We start from the raw sequence: 19,129 nt of genomic DNA on the forward strand, positions 1-19,129 counted from the left end.
GTATTGAAACAGTTGGCAGATGGGACAGACTAGAAAAGTGGTAAATAAAGAAAAGAACAGGTCACTAAGACAGAGAGAACCGGATTACTTAGTACTCTGGGCACAAGCAGACAATATGCCTTTCAGAATGGCTAAATGTAAAGTCATAGTTAAGAACCAAGATTGTAGGCTCTATTATGCTGGGGGTGGGGGGAGGAAACTCTATTTTGGAAAGCAGTGACCTGAAAAAGACTTGGGGGGCGGGGGCGTCATGGTGGAAAATCAGCTGAACATAAACTCCCAATGCAAAAGTGTGGCCAAAAGAGTTACTACGATCTTGAATGTATAAATGGGAACACTGAGAAGTATAGAGGTTATATTACCTCTGTATTTGGTACTGGTGTGACTGCTACTAGAATTCTGTGTCCAGTTGTTGTGTCCACAATACAAAGATATTAAGAAATAGGGGAGGCTTCAGAGAATGACTAACCGATTGGAATACATGCCTTAATAGAGCTAAATAAATTGAGCTCCTTAACTCTGTCTGTACAAAGAGAAGGTTAAAGGGTGATTTGACCAGTATATAAGTACTTACCTAGGAAACAAAAATTTGATAAAAGGGCTCTTTAATCTAGTGGACAAGATCCAGTGGCTGGAAGCTCAAGCTGGACACATTTAGACTAGAAATAAGGTGACATTTTTCTAAGAGTGAGGGTAATTAAACAGCGGAGCAATTTACTGTGGGTTATGGTGTGTTCTTAATCTCTAGAAATTTTTAAATCAAGATTGTATATTTTTCTACAAAGACATGCCCTAGTTCAAATGAGAATTAATTCAGGGAAGTTTTATGGCCAACATTATCCAGGAGATAAGACTAGATGATCACAGTGGTCCCATCTGCCTTTATAATCTGAGTAGGATCATAGGAAAAATCAGACAATTAACTTCCTAGACAGGGAAGTTCTGCTGAAGACTTGCTATTTAAACTTGAGATCAAATAGAAAAATATTGTTTAACCAGACATTCTGGTTTTTGTTTTTTTGTTGTTTTTTTTTAAAAAAACCCACCTCCTATATAAAGGAAGACTGAATCAGCTACAAGATAAAACCAAAATCTGCACCCTGCCCTAATCCTGTCATTCAATGTTTGTTTCAAGTATGGGCAAAGCTACAAAATCATGCCTATAAGATGATGAAAATGTAGAAGCAGAAAAAACATATTATACATGCTTAAGCTTGAAAAAAATTAAATCCAATTCTTTACGTGACAATTGTATCACATTCTTTAAAGCCAGCAAGGATTTTCACTAGATAGCTAAGGCATTATTAAGGGTATATAATAGTCAAAGCTGAAATCAAATAATGTTTATACATTATCATAACTCCAGAATACAACATCACGAATATACTGCCTGTATCCTAATTGAGTGAAATTCTCCTCTCGGTCATGCCAGTGTAATCTGGAGTAACTGAGAACAGAATTTGGCCTACTATTTTTATAAAGCAAATCCTTAGACAAGATCTCTGTCCCCTAGAGTCAACAATGGAGGGCCAGATCCTGTGTCACTTTAGTAGCCAAAATGACTGCAAAGCTAGCTAAACTTTTGAAAGTATAAAGTTGACGGAGTGGCACTGACTGGATGAAGGAGGTAGGTCAGGAAGTTACTGGCAATCAAACAGAAACTGAAGCAGACCAGAAGTTGCTCTAATCTGTGCCGGAGCTTCACCGGCCCAAGGATAGACCCAAGATTAGGGACAGCAAGTGTGGGAAAGTCAGCATAAAGTAAGGACTGTTTACTGACAATTAGCCCTATATCTAAATCAAAAGACCATCCTTCTCCATCTCTGCTTTTTCTTCTAAGGAGCAAAAAAGAGGAAAAGAAAGAAACGGTGGGACAGATCCTTGACTATGGATGAAGAACAAACAGCACAAGTCAGGAGAGAAGAAGATGCAAAGCTCATCTTTGCATTCTGCCAGTCATGGGACCACTCTGTGCAGAGCTGATCCCATGAAGTAAATTAGAGCAGCTGAAGACTTCTTTAACTTATGTCAGTTGCTAACTGCCACAAGAAGCTGAAAGTGCAGAGTAGAGGCACCCATGATTGTGTTTCTACTGCGACAGTTAACATGTAAAGCAGTGTAGATACCACAGCTCACTGCTCTGAATTTGGTTTTAGTAATATCATCAGCTCTTAAGGCTCAGAGATACACACTTAGAGGCTCGAAATTAGATCTTGGGATGTAAAAAATATATTATTTATATATATCTTCAGTTTAGCTTTGAGTAATCCTGGCATTCTCCCAATGCAATTAGTGTAATTTATTTGCAAATTATTCTATTAATTTATCTACATTACATTCTGTAGCATCCACAACTCCCAATCAGGATTGAGGCCCAGTGTACTAGATTTTGTACAAACACATAGGAAAAGACATTCCTTGTCCTAAAGAGCTTACCTTTTGTCTGCTTTGATCTTTTAGTTTGTAAGGGAAAGGCATACAATATACAAGCTAACTGATCAGCGTGATGATAGGCACACAGCTGGCATAAACTAAATCTAACAAATCTTTCCCAAAATGGAAAAAAAAAATCTCGCACAAATAGCTATGTTGAGCACAGTACAGATGCTCAGGGGAACAAAACTGTCCTTTCCCACACAATGGAAGCTGTTGTAGCTCAATGGCTTTTATGTACACACACACCATCCAGGATGGTGGAGTTCCAGGTAGGGGAACTCTATTGGGACTTTTATACTGTACACCTCACTGCAGTGTCCAAGTGTAGTAGTGGATCACCCACCCATGTCCAGTCTCTGCATACTGCTGCTAAGGGAGTTGATGGGGAAAGGCTTTAAATTATGAAGTGGTGCATTTTTCTTGCATAGCACCCCCTGTCACACATTCAATATGTCAACACCCCAATATGGCCCTTCCATTGATATGCCCGTTAGTGAATTTTGTATTTTAAATTAATGGGTCAACAGATGGCTACTGAAAATTCAAAGTTCAAGATTAGTCAACTGAGTGTTTTCAGAGATGTCACATTTATATCTCTGCCAAGCTACCCATTACCTCCAGTGTAGGGCTTCCAGTTATAATACTTTCCCCGGAAGGGCATATTGTCAAAGTCTGCACACTGTTTTTCTCGAAAATCACGGGACCCTGAAGGACACGGCTAAAGTAAAATTAAAATAAAAATGTATTAGACATTATCATTAATATAAAAAGGACATGATTATATTACTTACAAATAAAATGGTCCTAAACTACATTATGTTATCTCACTGCTTTATTTTGTGGCTCTGATTCTGACGCTTGCTTTATTGTTTTACAACTGGTATTCAGAATGAAGTGTCTATTTTGTAATCTTAGGCTGGCATGAACTAACTTAAACATAGTTAAGTGTTACAACAGTTTCCATATAACTTTACACTCAGAATCATGTCACGGTTCACTTTGCAATCAATCCATCAGGTATCTCCTTATAAACACACACAAAAACCAACTGAAGAAACTAAAACACAAAATCTTTTTGGTGACAGATTCAGGCTCAGTTGCCATAGCTGTTCTTAGGTATGCATTTAAGGGATCAAGAAACAGATTTGTAACATCACATTAAACACTCAATTGCAGTTTGAAGATCTACTATTGTTCACTGACTAGCTTTGACAAAAAACATTTTAGGTCTAAGAATGAGACAGGACAAGGTTTAGTCCCAATTCTAAGCACCTTCCAAATTTAAAGAATTTGGAATCTCTATTTACATTTAACCTACTAACTTCTCACAATCAATTACTGAGACCAGACATGTATTAAATAGCTTTCTCATCTAGGGCACTGTTGGCGATGTAGAAGACTGTGTTTTCTCCAAGGAAGAATTACAGGAACAATATAATTCATTGCTATTACTTACACTTTTTTGTCTATGCAACGTTTAGGTCCAAAATAACAAAGTCAACTTATTGCTAACCTCTGAATTTAACATTGCAAGATGATCTTTTCTGAAATCTGTGTAAAATAGCATAGTCTAGGATTATTTATCTTTTGCAATTCTGCAACTACAAGATTTACAAGGTAAGTTAAAACATTTGAAACAGATTAAGAATATTGTCTTTAAGATAGAACAGAAGAACTTTTTTGACAGAAATTTTTAACTGTTAATAAACATTACTGATTTTTATGAGCAGCCTCAGAGTTCATTTTTGATATTTTTACTGGTCTACCTATATTTCTAAACCAGTTTGTGGTGTTCAGAAATCTGAGATGAATTCATTGTGAAAGGGGTTACATAAACAAGTATGCGCAAAAAGAAAAGCAGTACTTGTGGCACCTTAGAGACTAACAAATTTATTAGAGCATAAGCTTTCGTGAGCTACAGAATGCATCCGATGAAGTGAGCTATAGCTCACGAAAGCTTATGCTCAAATAAATTTGTTAGTCTCTAAGGTGCCACAAGTACTGCTTTTCTTTTTGCGAATACAGACTAACACGGCTGCTACTCTGAAACCTGTCATAAACAAGTATGGTAAAACTTACTGTACTATGCAAATATTTACATAATCACCATAACTCTCAGTATATTATAGTTCAAGTTCCTATCATAGAAAGGCCATAAAATCATGACTTGGAAACTAAGCGAGAAGTTTCCTACAAGTTTAAAAATATTTTTAAATACAATAAAATACTGAACATGGCACTGCCCTGTAATTTCTGCACTGTTTCATTTGTAAATTACCCCTCAACCTCTTCCAATCTTCCCTTTAAGAAGATCCCACATCTTTGTTTGCAGTAAGCCTCTGCTATTCACAGAGGCACAACCATCAGGCTACAGCAGTGCCTTCTCTTTGCCCTATGAAACTCCATTCAGCCATTGCTGAGAGTTTAACTGTTAAAATTTGGCACTTGTCTTCTCTAGCTTTCCTCGGGAAAATTCTGGCAGCCTGACAGAATAATAAACAAATATTCTAAGGCTGGGCTCATGCTGCTGCCAAAACAGCAGCAGACACTGTACCAGAGCTGCCAGAGCATTTGTAGCAGTGGGGAGGAGAAAGAGTTGGGCTGAACTCCACGCATATCAGGACCCAGCATACGCCCCTCTCTGAGGGCAATACATGTAGCAGGAACAGGGCCAGGATCACATCCTGTAAACACCACATCCCCTCAGCCTCAGCAGCTGGACCCAGAAGCTGATTTCCTCAATCTCTGGAGATGCCACATGAAGTCAGATCCCCCAGAACTCCTCCAGGGGTGGGAGAAAGAAAGGTAGGGAGGCCTGACTCCACGCAGCAACTTCCTGGTATCAACACATGGCCCAAGCAGCCTATCCTTTTTTTTTTTCTGGGGGCATCACATGGAGGAAGGGGACCTTTAATTCCTAGGACAGGGGAAAGAAGGGGGGTGTCAGGCTAGGCTCTCCACACCCACTGATCACCTGTAGGACCCAGCATCTGGACCTATCTCCACCCCACACCCCAGGCTAACAGCCTTTGCCTGGCGACAGCTAACAAGAGGGCTGGTCTACACTACAGCTGTAAGTCAACCTAAGTTATGCTACTTCAGTTCCATAACTTACGGAACTGAAGTCGACGTAACTTAGAATGACTTACAGCGGCATCTACACTGTGTTGTGTTGATGGGAAACACTCTCCTGCTGACTTATCTTACTCTTCTTGGGGAGCTGGAGTGCAGAAGTTGACAGGGGAGTACTCTGCCATCAACTTAGCGGATCTTCACCAGACCTGCTAAATTGACACAGTTGCATCGATCGTGGTAGTGTCGATCTAGCTGTAAGTATAGACATGCCCATAGTTAGACCTGCTTTTCAAGCGATAGAAGTTGGTGCTATGTTGCTGAACATTCAGGATTCAAAACCTGTTCAAGATTGAGAGGTTGTCACAGTTGTGCATAATAGAATTTCTCTTTACCTTTTTCCTTAAAAGACTATTTAGGAAATTACATACAAAAAAACTGTTAAAACAATGGCATTTAGGTTGCAAAATCAAGCACTTAAGTTAGGAAATGACAATTTTACAGTTGCCTGTGCAGCCTTAATTCTGCCTCTGCATATACATTGTGATACTATCTTACATATTACTTTTTTCCACAGACCCCGCCTTATTCAGTGCACAGGATGGAAACATGAGAGGACATATTATGAATACATGGGCAACAGTAAATCTGACATTTCCAAACTTTAGTGTGCTTGACTTTGCAACCTAAATTATGTCATTTTAACAGGTTTTTTGTATGTAATATGTATACATACATATATCTGGTTTATCTCTAAAGATAGAAAAACACATCACCTGAAAAGTACAATCCCAAACTTTGAGGGGAAGTGAGAGAGAATTATATGAATGATAAATTGAAAAAACTTGTAAGTAAAATTGCCACTCTTTAAAAATAGCATTCTGACAGGATTTCCCAACCAAAACACAGAGACTGGCTTCAACTCTACAGTTATCACCTGTGCTGGATTGACTTGGATACAAACTGAGTGGGTATTGACCTGGATGCAAACAGAGCTCCTTCAGCTCTGACCTGCATGAACATTAGTACAGCTGCACCATGAATAAATGATTGACAGATTCATAGATTCTAAGGCCAGAAGAGACCATTGTGATCATCTAGTTAACAAAGGCCATAGAACTTCCCCTTATGATACTATCACCTCTGAGGTCACCTCAGTTATAAACCTGAATGACTGGAGTAATTTACTCACATATACTGCCACACTTAAAACCTCTGAGTTGTTCTCCAAATATTGCACTTGGAGAAGGGTATCTGGAGACTTCAGTACAATACAGAGAAGCCCAGAATCAGTCTTTGATAGTGGTGTAATGAAGTTCTGCTCTTTTTGTGTTTTCTAGTTTTTGGTACTGCTGCAGTTTTAATGACTAATTTCTAGAGGAGTAAAAGCTCAATAACATTGACTTTATGCAATGACATAACAAAGGTGTCAAAGCCACGATATAAAAGTGAAAAGAAAAGGAGTACTTGTGGCACCTTAGAGACTAACAAATTTATTAGAGCATAAGCTTTCGTGAGCTACAGCTCACTTCATCGGATGCATTTGGTGGAAAAAACAGAGGAGAGATTGATATACACACACAGAGAACATGAAACAATGGGTTTATCATACATACTGTAAGGAGAAAGAAAAGGAGTACTTGTGGCACCTTAGAGACTAACAAATTTATTAGAGCATAAGCTTTCGTGAGCTACAGCTCACTTCATCGGATGCATTTGGTGGAAAAAACAGAGGAGAGATTTATATACACACACACACAGAGAACATGAAACAATGGGTTTATCATACACACTGTAAGGAGAGTGATCACTTAAGATAAGCCATCACCAACAGCAGGGGGGGGAAGGAGGAAAACCTTTCATGGTGACAAGCAGGTAGGCTAATTCCAGCAGTTAACAAGAATATCAGAGGAACAGTGGGGGGTGGGGTGGGAGGGAGAAATACCATGGGGAAATAGTTTTACTTTGTGTAATGACTCATCCATTCCCAGTCTCTATTCAAGCCTAAGTTAATTGTATCCAGTTTGCAAATTAATTCCAATTCAGCAGTCTCTCCTTGGAGTCTGTTTTTGAAGCTTTTTTGTTGAAGTATAGCCACTCTTAGGTCTGTGATCGAGTGACCAGAGAGATTGAAGTGTTCTCCAACTGGTTTTTGAATGTTATAATTCTTGACATCTGATTTGTGTCCATTCATTCTTTTACGTAGAGACTGTCCAGTTTGGCCAATGTACATGGCAGAGGGGCATTGCTGGCACATGATGGCATATATCACATTGGTAGATGTGATGTAGATATAAAAGTGAAGACTTTTGCTTTGATGATGCAGACCACTTCAGAGTAAGTGGTAAGAGAAATCTGCTAGGCTTGAAGAGATGAATGGATCTATTTCGACATGGGAACCTGCTGTCAGTGAATTTAACCAGGTCAAGGAACTCATCTCAGGATCCTACTTTAAGGCTGAATCCTTTTAAATACCCTTGATAGATGTCAGCTGAATTTAGAGTCTTCAGGTGCTCGCCTTCAAGCTCAGTGATATTGATTTACAATATGACACCTGCATCTTGCTGTACTCTAAAGCACAAGATACAGGGACACCAGAACGGGAGGGGCCAAGGGACCAAAGGGCCATGGTCCTCTCACTTTTTGAAACGGGCCCTGCCCCTGTCCCTGCCCCTACTCTTCCCCACAAGGCCCTGCTCCCCGCCCCCAGCCAGGACAACAGCTGTAGAGCCACAGACTCTCCACCTGCCCGTGGTGGGGGGGCCGAGAGCAGCCCCCATCCTGTGTCCCAATCTCCGAGCCCCCCTCCCAGGGCAGGTGGAGGGTCTGCAGCTCCCCACAGCTGCCCAGGTTGCTCTTGCCATGGCCGGGCTGCGGCTCTAAGACCCTGTCCCACAGCTCTTTCATTCTGTACATGATTGCCACAAACAGCTGTGAAAATATGCAGAACTCTTTGGACCAGTTGAAGGAGAAAGCCAATGCTGTTCTTATGTCCAGAGTGTGCAGCTGCTCCTCATCTTTATTCAAGTGAGGCTTTGGGAAGAACTGTTACATGGATTCCATTTCTCATAGCACTTTATAAATGAATTTTTGATTAAAAGTCCTGAGACTTAGGGAAATATGTATATATTTATAACAGTTACTGAGATGGTTGGTGATAGGAAATATATTTCTGATTACTGTATTCTTTCTATCACCTTTTTGTTTCCAGTATTCATTAGCTCTTTTCTGCTGATCTCAATGTTTCTATTAGCAGATGTCTTCTCAATTGAAAAGTCAAATATTGTTCTGAAAGTCTTTAAGGAATCTGTCTAGTAGGAGTTGAGTATGCTGATTTCAAAGAATGAAAATGGTCAAAGGAAAGGGCAGAAGCATTACTTCATTTCTGAATGAAAAATGAAGTCTTAAGAAACTTTTTTTTGTTTATGAATACTAGGAACTTTAAGGAGTAATACTTTTTTAAATTACTTGAGGAGTAATGAATGCTGACACTACACAAAATCCAAACAGAAAGGAAAGGGTACAAACAAATTTTTCATACAAATGATGACAGTTTTGCAGACTCTTAATGTTTACATTAATCAAACATTCTTCTCCTTTTAAAAATTGACTAGCAATAAGGTCCATCATAAATCTTGAAACAATTCTCAAGTCTCAGCAATTTTTGATTTATTTAAACCTTAAAGAAATTACTATATAACAAATGGGTAACACTGATTACCAGAATTATAGTTCTAGTGCAATTTAAATTGCTGCAAGCCTGAATGAACTTATATCCTCCTCATAGTAATATCATTAGAATAATTCTACTTTCATTTACATTGAAAAACAGAACTGAACTATGAATCTTTCAGGACATAAACTTAAACTGTTTAACATTTTCCCCATCTGAAGATTCCCCTGAAAAATCTTGCCAGGTGTAGAGATAAAAGGGGATTCTATTAAAAATTTTAAAATGAGATTGTCAACTTCCAGTTAACATTACAGATCATCACAGTAATAATAATAAAGGGACTGTGCCTTCCCAGGCAGATACCAGATTTATATTCTAGATGTACTGAAGACTGTAGTCTGAATAGCAAAGAGTTACTTTATTACACCACATACTTCTGAAGGTGCCAGTGAGAAAAGGTGAGAATTTAATGAAGACTGACTACTTCATCCCATTGATCCCTTAAACTGAGACTTTAATATGGTGAAAAGATGCCATGAAATACAAAATTTGGATATAAAAAGTTTGGTAAAAAAGTATTTATCTGCAAAGAGCAATAAAGATATGTAGACATAAAAGCTTAAAGAATGCCAAACTTTTTACCAGTGGCATTCTAGCCAATAAATATCAGTGGACTGAATTTTAAGATAAAAAATAAACTGAAGTTGGGCCTGAATTTGCATTGTGAACGAAGCAAAAGACATTAATTCCAAATTTAATATGTAAGTGCAACTGAAGATGTCAGTACAAATGAAATGGCCAGGATATTGAATAAATGAAGAGGCAGAGAAATTAGGACAGAAAAAAAGCAACACAAGTGTAAAAGAATTAAGATAAAGGAAAAGACTCTGAAGAAAGTTAACAGAAAGAGAGAGAAGTATAAAAGGAGAAATCAGGAAAGAAAAATCTGATCGGAAATATGAGTAAAAAATGGAAAGCAGGAAGGATTTAGAAAAAACCTACATGCAATCCATCTCTGAGTTAGAAAAGGCAGAAAGAATGAAATCAAGAATTAAGCAAAGCAAAAATAGTTATGAGAAAATTATGATGATGAGTCACCAGGGTCATTACAGCATCCAGAAGTAAAAAGAGAGAAAGGGGAACAAAAGTCAGTCAGCAAATTCCTCAAAGATACAACAGGCAGATAATAAAGAATGAGTGTAAGAAAGCTGAAAAGCGCTGAATGGTACTGATTTCAAATTAAATGGGGGTGCGGGGAGAATGGGACCAGAGTAGAAAAGAGAAAGCCAGAGAGAAGAATCAAGGGAAAAATCCATGCCACACAATACAATTAAGGCATGTTAAACCATAGTACACAGGGGTTAGTATAGTGAAATCTGCACAGTAGGACATTCTTGTTAGACAATTAGTCTTAAGAAATCACCCTAAAATATGCCCAAATGTATTGAGTACATTCCACTCCACCTTTATTAATGACAACCTCCATTAAGCACTGGATTTTTGTTGGTCTCTCCCAACATTTACTTAAGGCAGGTATTACTATATTTATCTCTCAGAGTAATAAAACGTAATATATATTTCAAAAAGTAATTATATAAATTGCTGTAATCATTCAAACTTGGATTAAAATTTTAGCTACCCTCATAAAATGCCAATAGTTTTTTCCTTTAAAACTAAAATTCAAAGAAGGACAAGAAATTAGTATTAGATATGTGCTTTGTACATTGTTAAGTCCAGCACTAAAAGATTATCTGGGCATTTATGTGTCAGCTCCTACAGGTCTTGAATGCAGGCCCAAGGGAGTCGTGAATTATCACACTCCAATCCTACACCCAGCAGCTCACAGATGGCATGTGGGAGTAGGTCCATGAAGCCCAACTGCCCTAAAACCACTACTCTTTGATTGGGAGAACCCCAAGATTCCTGGCTGGGTTGCAGCCCCTATTTAAGCCAGAGGAAGAAAAAGAATTTGTCTGTAAAACTTGAGCTTCACCCTGCCGTAGACTGCTGGTCTGGTGTTTACCTGTTCCTGCTATATAATCCTGATCTCCTGGTATCCTGACTCTGGGTAACTGCATCCTGGTTCCATCACCCAATCCTGACCTCCAGGTATTCTCATTCTTGGTAACTGGCTCTTGATCCCTGCCCTCTAGTTTGTCTCTTGAGTCTGATCTCCTGGCATGCTAACCCAGCCTGATAGTTAGTAATTGGCTCCTGGCCCCTCAGCCTGTGCCTGATGCTAACCCCTAGGCCAGGCTGTCCATGACCCTGCCCTGACACTATTGCACATGGATTCATTAGAACACCAAGTGCAGGGGAAACAGAGATCTATAAATATAAATGAGAAGTTATGAAGTATAGAAAATTGATAAGGGAATCTAAAGGTATCAGGGGAAAATCCATGGGTGGTAGCACTTACGACATTAAAGAGTTTTTAAATAATATACTAGGAACAAAAGAAATTGTAGAAATTGAATAGGCTCATTGTTAGATGGAGGTAGTAAAATTATTAATAATGATGATGTAGAAAGGGAAGAAGTGTTCAAATATTCAATAAATATTTTTGTCTGTATTTGGAAAGAGGCAGGATACTTACTTTATTACATGAGGATGATGAAATACATTCAAGTCCACTAGTAACTAAGGAGCATGTTAAACATCTTCTGGGGATAAAAAATGTTTAAATCAGCAGGTCTGGATAATTTGCATGCAAGAGTTCTAAAAGAGTTAGCTAGATCTCCCATATCTAACGTGAGTAGCCTAATCACTGGACTACATAGTCAGTCTTGTTCTTTTTCATAAAACATTTCATATGATCTCATTTTTGTCCTGCTGTGGAACAGAAATTTTTTTGAAATAATAAACATTTTCACAGGATGGGAGAACTGCTTCCTACCCAGCTGCAAAACTATAATATAAGGATTAAGAAGATAACCCAGAATCACATAAGGTTCCAAGCAATGACATTGAGGAGGCTTCAGAACCATACAAAAGAATTACAGAAGTCTTCAAGTTTCAGAGTAGCAGCCGTGTTAGTCTGTATCCGCAAAAAGAAAAGGAGTACTTGTGGCACCTTAGAGACTAAGAGCTCTAAGATGCCACAAGTACTCCTTTTCTTTTTGCGGATACAGACTAACACGGCTGCTACTCTGAAACCTGTCGTTATGCAAGGCACTGAATTTAGCCGTATGGAGTGGAAATCTATTAACTTCAAATTTGTTAGTCTCTAAGGTGCCACAAGAAGTCTTCAAGAGGCCACAAGATTAACTATTAAAGTGTTTGATACAGTATTTCAGTGGAAAGATACCATGAGAAAATGAATATTCCCCACACATTTTATTAGAAGTATTAAAGAGGAACCCTATCAGTAAAGGGATCTACTTTCAGATATTTTATATAATTACCTACAATTAAAAGATTTATTAAGCTTTTTCTGAGTTTATTCCTGTATGCCCTCAGATCCAGAACAATTCCAGTTAGATTGTAAATCTAACTAGATTGGGGCAGGGAATGTATACTGCTCTATCAGCACATTGGAGCTCCATTCTTGGTTGGACCTGCTAGGCACTACTGTAAGAAACAGTTACCTACCTTTCCGTGACAATTGTTCTATGAGATGCATTGCACAGGTCCATTACACTGTAGGGGACTCACAAGCAGATTGACCTGGAAGTGGGCACCGAGTCTCTTTGAACTGAATGTAGAATGTAGAACAACAAGCCTAAATATGGCATTTTTCCTGGATTGAAGAGCTATAGTGTAACGTGAAACAAGTGTATTAGAGCATAAGATTTCGTGAGCTACAGCTCACTTCATCTGTAGCTCACGAAAGCTTATGCTCTAATAAATTTGTTAGTCTCTAAGGTGCCACAAGTACTCCTTTTCTTTTTGCGAATACAGACTAACACGGCTGCTACTCTGAAACCTGTGAAACAAGTGTGTGTACTGATGACTCAGTTGACACATTGCAAATGTCCAAATTAGGAACTTGTGCTAGGAAAGCCACAGATGCTGCCTCTGCTCTTTCCAAATGGGCTAGCACTTTAGTTGGTGGAATGACATCAGCCAACTGGCAACACAAATGAATACACTATAAAATCCAAGAGAAAATCCTCTGAGGGTACTAGGTGGCATCTCATTCTGTCTGCCCCACAATGAACAACTGTGATGATGATCTAAATGATTTAGTCTGGTCTAGGTAAAAAGCTAAAGCTCTTCTGATATGTAAAGAGTGGAGCTTTTCTTCATCTCTATGAATATGAGACTTTGGGAAGAAAGTTGGCAATTAGATTGCCTGATTAATGTGAAAGTTGGAAACCATTTTTGTCAGGAACTTCATTTGAGGGCAAAGGTAAACCTTGTCCTTGGTAAAAGACCATACAGGGAGGCTGTGAAACCAGAGCTCTACATGCCAAGGTAATTGCACTAAAAACGCTACCGTAGTAGAGAGGTGGAGTAGAGAACAAGTCATGAATGGTTCAAAAGGTGGTTCCATTAACTTTGCTAATACCAGGTTCAGATACCATGGGGGAATAGGTTCTGGCACCTCTGGGTATATTCTGTCCAGCACCTTCAAAAACCTGAGAGCAACGGGATTGAGGAAAAAAAGTTCTGTTATTCACAGAAGGAAGGAAAGCTGAGATAGCTGCTATATGAAATTTGATAGAGTTAACTGCTAGACCTTGATGTTTCACGTACAGAAAACAGATGGAGGCTTGCTCCAGAGGAACATCTTTCTAGCAGGACCAGATGGAAAGACACTTCTATTTAAGTATTCCTAGTTGAAGGCTTTCTACTATTTAGAATTACTTCTTGCACAGTCTTGAGCAAGTCTTTTCTAATGATGTTAGCCATGAAGCATCCAGGCTGTCAAGTGGAGAACTTGCAGGTTGGCATGAAAAAGGCCGCCATAGTCTTGGGCAATCTGGATCCAGTGGGAGGGACAAAGGAGCCTGATGGACAAGCCTAGCAGGGTCAAGAACTAGTGCTATTGAGGCCACACTGATGCTGTAAGTATAACACGAGCATAGTCTTGTTTGAACTTGGACAAGACTCTGGGCAGTAACGGGACTGGAGAAAAAGCATGCCACAGGGCATTCTTCCATGGCAGCAGGAATGCATCCATCAATGAACCTTAGCTGTGACCTCCTGAGGAAGAGAACTGATGGCACTTTCTGGTCGTCTTTGTTGCAAACAGGTCCATTTGGGGAGTCCCCCACAATTGGAAGATTGATCTGGCCATATCCAGATGATAGGAAAAGGACCTGCTTAGGTCGACACTGCCTTCTGACCCCTGGAAGGTAAGCAACTCTCTTGTGAATGGAATTGGCTATGCAGACTCACAGGAGACTCATCTCCTGGAACAACTGTGTGGAATGCTCTCCTCCTTGTCTGTTATCAGACAATACAGCAACTATGTTTTATGTAAACACAAGCAGATTTTTTTCCCTGAGATCTATAAGGAAGGCTGAACAAAAAGATGGACAGCTCACAATTCTGACATTTATATGAGCCTTCAGATCATGGGAAGACCAAAGACCCTGAGTCTGCAGGAACCCCATATTCTCCCCAACCCAGGGATGATGCATCTGTGACTAAAGTGAGTGCTGGTTGTGGGGGAGAAAAGGGAACCCCTCAGATGGTCTATCCACCAATCCAATGGTAATCATGTCATCCTTAGTACACAAACCTCCATGTCTAGGGAATGACAGCTCAGGAAATACACCAAAGCAAGTCATCCTTGTAGCTTTCTGAGATTCAGTCAGGAGTGCTGCACTACTTCTGTACATGCTACCATGTACCCTAGGAGCCTGAGGCAGCTGCACACTGTAGTGACAGGATGTGCTTTCAGTTGCAGCACTAAGCTCCAATGCATTTCAAACTTTGAATGTGATAGAAAAGTTTTGGCCTTGGACCAGACAATCATCCAGGTAAGGGAACACATGGCTTTCAAAGGAACACTGCTATCACCGCTGACAGGCTGAATGGCACTGTAACTTGGTAATGGAGTCCATTTACCATGAACCAGAGAAACTGCCATTGGTTCTGCAGGATCACCATATGGAAGCATGTGTCTTTCAAGCTGAGGACAGCAAACCAGTCCCTTTGCTCTAGGGAAGGAATGATAGAGGGTAGGATAACCGTGCAGAATTTTATTTTCTTCAGGAATTTGTGTAACTTTCGTAGATCTAAGATAGGCCCGAGACTGCCTTTCACTTTTAGAATAAGGAAATAGCAGGGGTAAAAACCCCTTCCTGAGGAACAGAGGAACTTCCTCTACAGCCCCTATTTGAATAAGGATTGGACCTCCTACTGAAAGATGGTCTTGTGAGAGTGGTCCCTGAAGAGGGATGTGGCAGGAGAGTGGGAAAGGGGAAAAGAAACAAACTAAAGGGTACATCCAAGTTCACTGTGCTTAACACCCACTGATCTGAAGTGATGTCGGACCAAGCACTTAGGAAATGGGGTAAATGATTGGCAAACAGAGAGGTAGAAACAGATGGCACTCTGGGGACTGGCAGCATAGGCACTGACTCTGTGGGTGCTTCAGAGCTCAAGTACCCACGAAAAAAATATAGGGGCTGCTCAGCCCTCACCAACCACACTGGTTCCAGCCTGGGGCTGGCCAGCTGTCCATCGGGCAGGAGGTGCTTGGGAGATGGGGGACAGAGAGGGGGAGTGGCAGGCAGGCCGGGAGGCCTTGGAGGAAGGGGTGGAGCAGGACAAGAAGAGGTGGAGCAAGGGTGGGACTTTAGGGAAGGGACAAAACACCCACCAGGAGAAATACAAGACAGCACCTATGAATGGCAGTCTGTCCTTGAACAACGCATGAAAAACACTTGTGTGGATGAAGCCACTGGACAGGAGGAATTTGCAGCTGAAGAAGAAGGTGGTGGTGGTCACCTCCTGTAATTTCTGACCCTCTTTCTTGGCAGGTCCTGTGACTGAGGCATAAAGCCTAGACACTGAGACGGCATTTGCTTGATCTTCTGTGGTGGAGGAACTGCTGGAATGGGTTCCACTTGCTCAGGCCCAGTCCCAGACCCAGCAACAAGGAGATGTTGTCTCTGGTGCCAGTGGGGGAGTAACACCACAGTAACACCACAGTAACACCAGAAAGTTCACTGGCATGGTCCTCCGGCCCATAGTTGACTGAGCCATTGCCCCTGGGTAGGTGAGACCCAAGGTTTTACGTAAGTCTCTGACAGTGAATGGATGCCCTGTCTCAATTGAGACACATAGAACCAACATCCAAGTCTGAAAAAGATGAAAACTCTTAGATCTCTTATAATATGAGAGCAGACTCCATTGGTGCCAGAGAAAGATAGCCCAGAGATGGTAGTGCAAATGAAATCATCGACAGCTTCCACCTCAATGGTATCAGCTTCCTTGGTAAGGAAAGCTGATTGCAACAGCACCCTGAGTTGCCAAGGGTCCCGAGTAGGGTCCCTAGTCTCCAGTACCAGATGGAAGCCTTCCTGTACTACCAGGGAAACCAATACTGAGTGCTTATGTAGCTCTCTAGCAGCTGCATATGCCTCCAGGGTTGACTGTACCAGCATTGTCTCTTGGGTTTGTAGTTTCTCCAGAGCATCGTCTCAATGAACCTAGCACTTTTTGCTGTGCTGTAAAAGGACCTCATTTGTAGTTCTGAGATCTAAAAGAGACTGTACATCATGAAACAATATGGCCTCATGAATAGGGATGGAGAAGCAGGGGGAGAGGCCAGTCTGTAACTGGATGGTGTAACCCAGTTCCACAGTGTCTAGAACCCAATGACCATTAGTTATGGAGTTCCGGACCCTGTGGTAAAGGTACAACCATTTCCCAAAGGGAAGGGATGCGTTGGGAAAATCCTGATTGACAGATACTCTGCTCTCGACAAAGGAGTCAAAACAGCTGCTTTAAAGTAGAACAGACCTGAAGCAGACAGCCCATTGAGGCACATGCTGAAAGTGTTCTCCTTGGAAACTTGTGTTTTTTGAGAGAGTCAGTCTGTTGGGACTGGGAAGAAGGCTGCCTCTAAATTATGTTGAACCCTGCATTGCCTCCTTTTTGGGACTGGTGTATACACCTCTAGAAATGAAGCATTGTCCTGGGAGCCCTTGAGAAAATGCAACACTTTGTCAGTTTTTGTCTGCAGAAAGCTTGCACCCCTCAAATAGCAAATCCTCAGTGGTGTTTTGAACCTCCTTAGGGATGATGGATGCCAGGAAGATCTCTGCATAGATATGGCTATCATCATCAAGCTGGATGCTGTATCCACAGCATTAAGTGCCACCTGTAAGGATCTTCTCCTACCATGGAAAAGCTTCAGCTACCAAAGTCTTTAATTCCTCTCTCAATTCCTGGAGGAGTTTGTTGGAAAATTTGGTCATGGAGTACCAATTAATAAAAACGTATTTTGACAGCATTGTATACTATATGCATTTGTAGGCTAGATCTTGTGTAAGCCTTCCTACCAAAGAGGTCTAGCTTTGGGCTCTTTGTCTTTGGGAATGGATTTGAACTATGCCCCTGCCTTGATCTATGATTCCCCATGGCCACAATCAGGGAAAAAATATTTTAATATGGCATTTGATATCAGCAATCCACCCTTTTCAAGGAAAGTGTCAGGGAGGAAGATGTTTGTACAAACAGTCTGGCAGGGTTGAGCAGCACCTTGTTTACAGGTAATGCTATCCTATCCAGTCTGTAGAACGTCTAGTAGTTTGGGGAAGTTCCCTAGAACCACCTCTGCTTGTCTGCCCAGTGGCAATGAGACCCTCCACATAAGATCCTGAAAGGCCTTATAATCATCTGGAAAGGATGATTCAGGCACTAGTGTCTCATCAGATGAGGAAAATTAAATATGTGGACACGTGCTCACCTTCCTCTTCTATAATCTCATTGGAAGGATCCAACTGGTGACAATCTCAGGCATTGGAGGTGGTATAGTGTCTTTCTGGAGGTGGAGTCAATGACCTGGGCTGGGAGTGGAGGCTGACTCTACCCTGGTAGCTTGAGGGATGCCACGTGGTGTCCAACAGTACCAAGATGGGTAACAGTAAGGTATTGGGGACAAGCTGAGGACCCAGGAGAAAAGTCCCTTGTCATTGACTGGAGCTCCCAGTGAGGAGTGCTCTCCTGGAGTAAGAGGAGGCAAGAATTTGAATCTCTGACACCTGGCCGGAGAAGCCTTTCTGCTCTGGAATTCAGGGGAAGAAAACAAATATTCCTTGGCAGAGGCAGTGCAGTACCAGTCAGAATGCTTGGCTGCTTGGAAAGTCTATGTGGTACTGTAGAAATTGATGGTCACAGGGCTGGCAACAAAAAGCACAGCTTGTTGCAGAAAGGGAAAATCTGTTTCCAGGAGGCAGAGCAGTCCCTGACATCTATGCCTACTGGGGGTTGGCGGGTGATGGGACCCGTAGTAGGAGTACCTCCACCATCAGCACCTCGTGTATGAATATTTAAAGCATCAGTACCACAGCCATTGGCACAGGAGCTTTAGTGGTCAATGCTACTGGTGTTGAAAACAACTTAGATGATAGTGTGGAGCAATGTTCTTGGGGCCTTGCCTCAGTACTGGAGGGCTTATGGGGGCCGGTATCCACTGAAATACACCAGCTGGCGTTCTTGTGAGAGGTCGAGGAGTTCTTCCTGACTCTCAGCTCAGTCTTCTCTTGAAGACAACTGGAAAACTAGCTGTCTTAAAAGAGAGCTCCAGGAAAGGAGCGCTTCTCCATGTTGCTTCTCCGTGTGTGTCTTCAAGAGCTTTTTCCTCTTGTGGGAATCCAAAGAAGCAGTTGGAGAAGGTGGAGCACTTTTGAAGGAGCATTTTTCTTGTTCAGCTCCAGATTGGCCTGGAGCTGAGCCTATATGCATGGATTTCTCTATTTACTCCAGTAAGTGTGCCTGACAAGATTTCCATGTCCTTATTCTAAATGGTACACCTGTCCCTTACAT

General features: G+C 41.0%; 1 protein-coding gene across 4 annotated transcripts in view; it reads right to left on the minus strand.

The window, feature by feature from the left end:
• Positions 1-19,129, minus strand: part of ADAMTS6 (ADAM metallopeptidase with thrombospondin type 1 motif 6) — a 319,968-nt gene that overhangs the window by 80,464 nt on the left and 220,375 nt on the right. For all 4 annotated transcript variants that reach the window (XM_038403172.2, XM_038403171.2, XM_043514172.1 and 1 more), the window contains one exon: positions 3,052-3,154. In XM_038403172.2, coding sequence (XP_038259100.1) covers positions 3,052-3,154 — 103 coding nt within the window. The remainder of the gene's footprint in view (positions 1-3,051; positions 3,155-19,129) is intronic.

The sequence above is a fragment of the Dermochelys coriacea genome, chromosome 5 (genome assembly GCF_009764565.3).
Source record: "Dermochelys coriacea isolate rDerCor1 chromosome 5, rDerCor1.pri.v4, whole genome shotgun sequence".
NCBI lineage: Eukaryota > Metazoa > Chordata > Testudines > Dermochelyidae > Dermochelys > Dermochelys coriacea.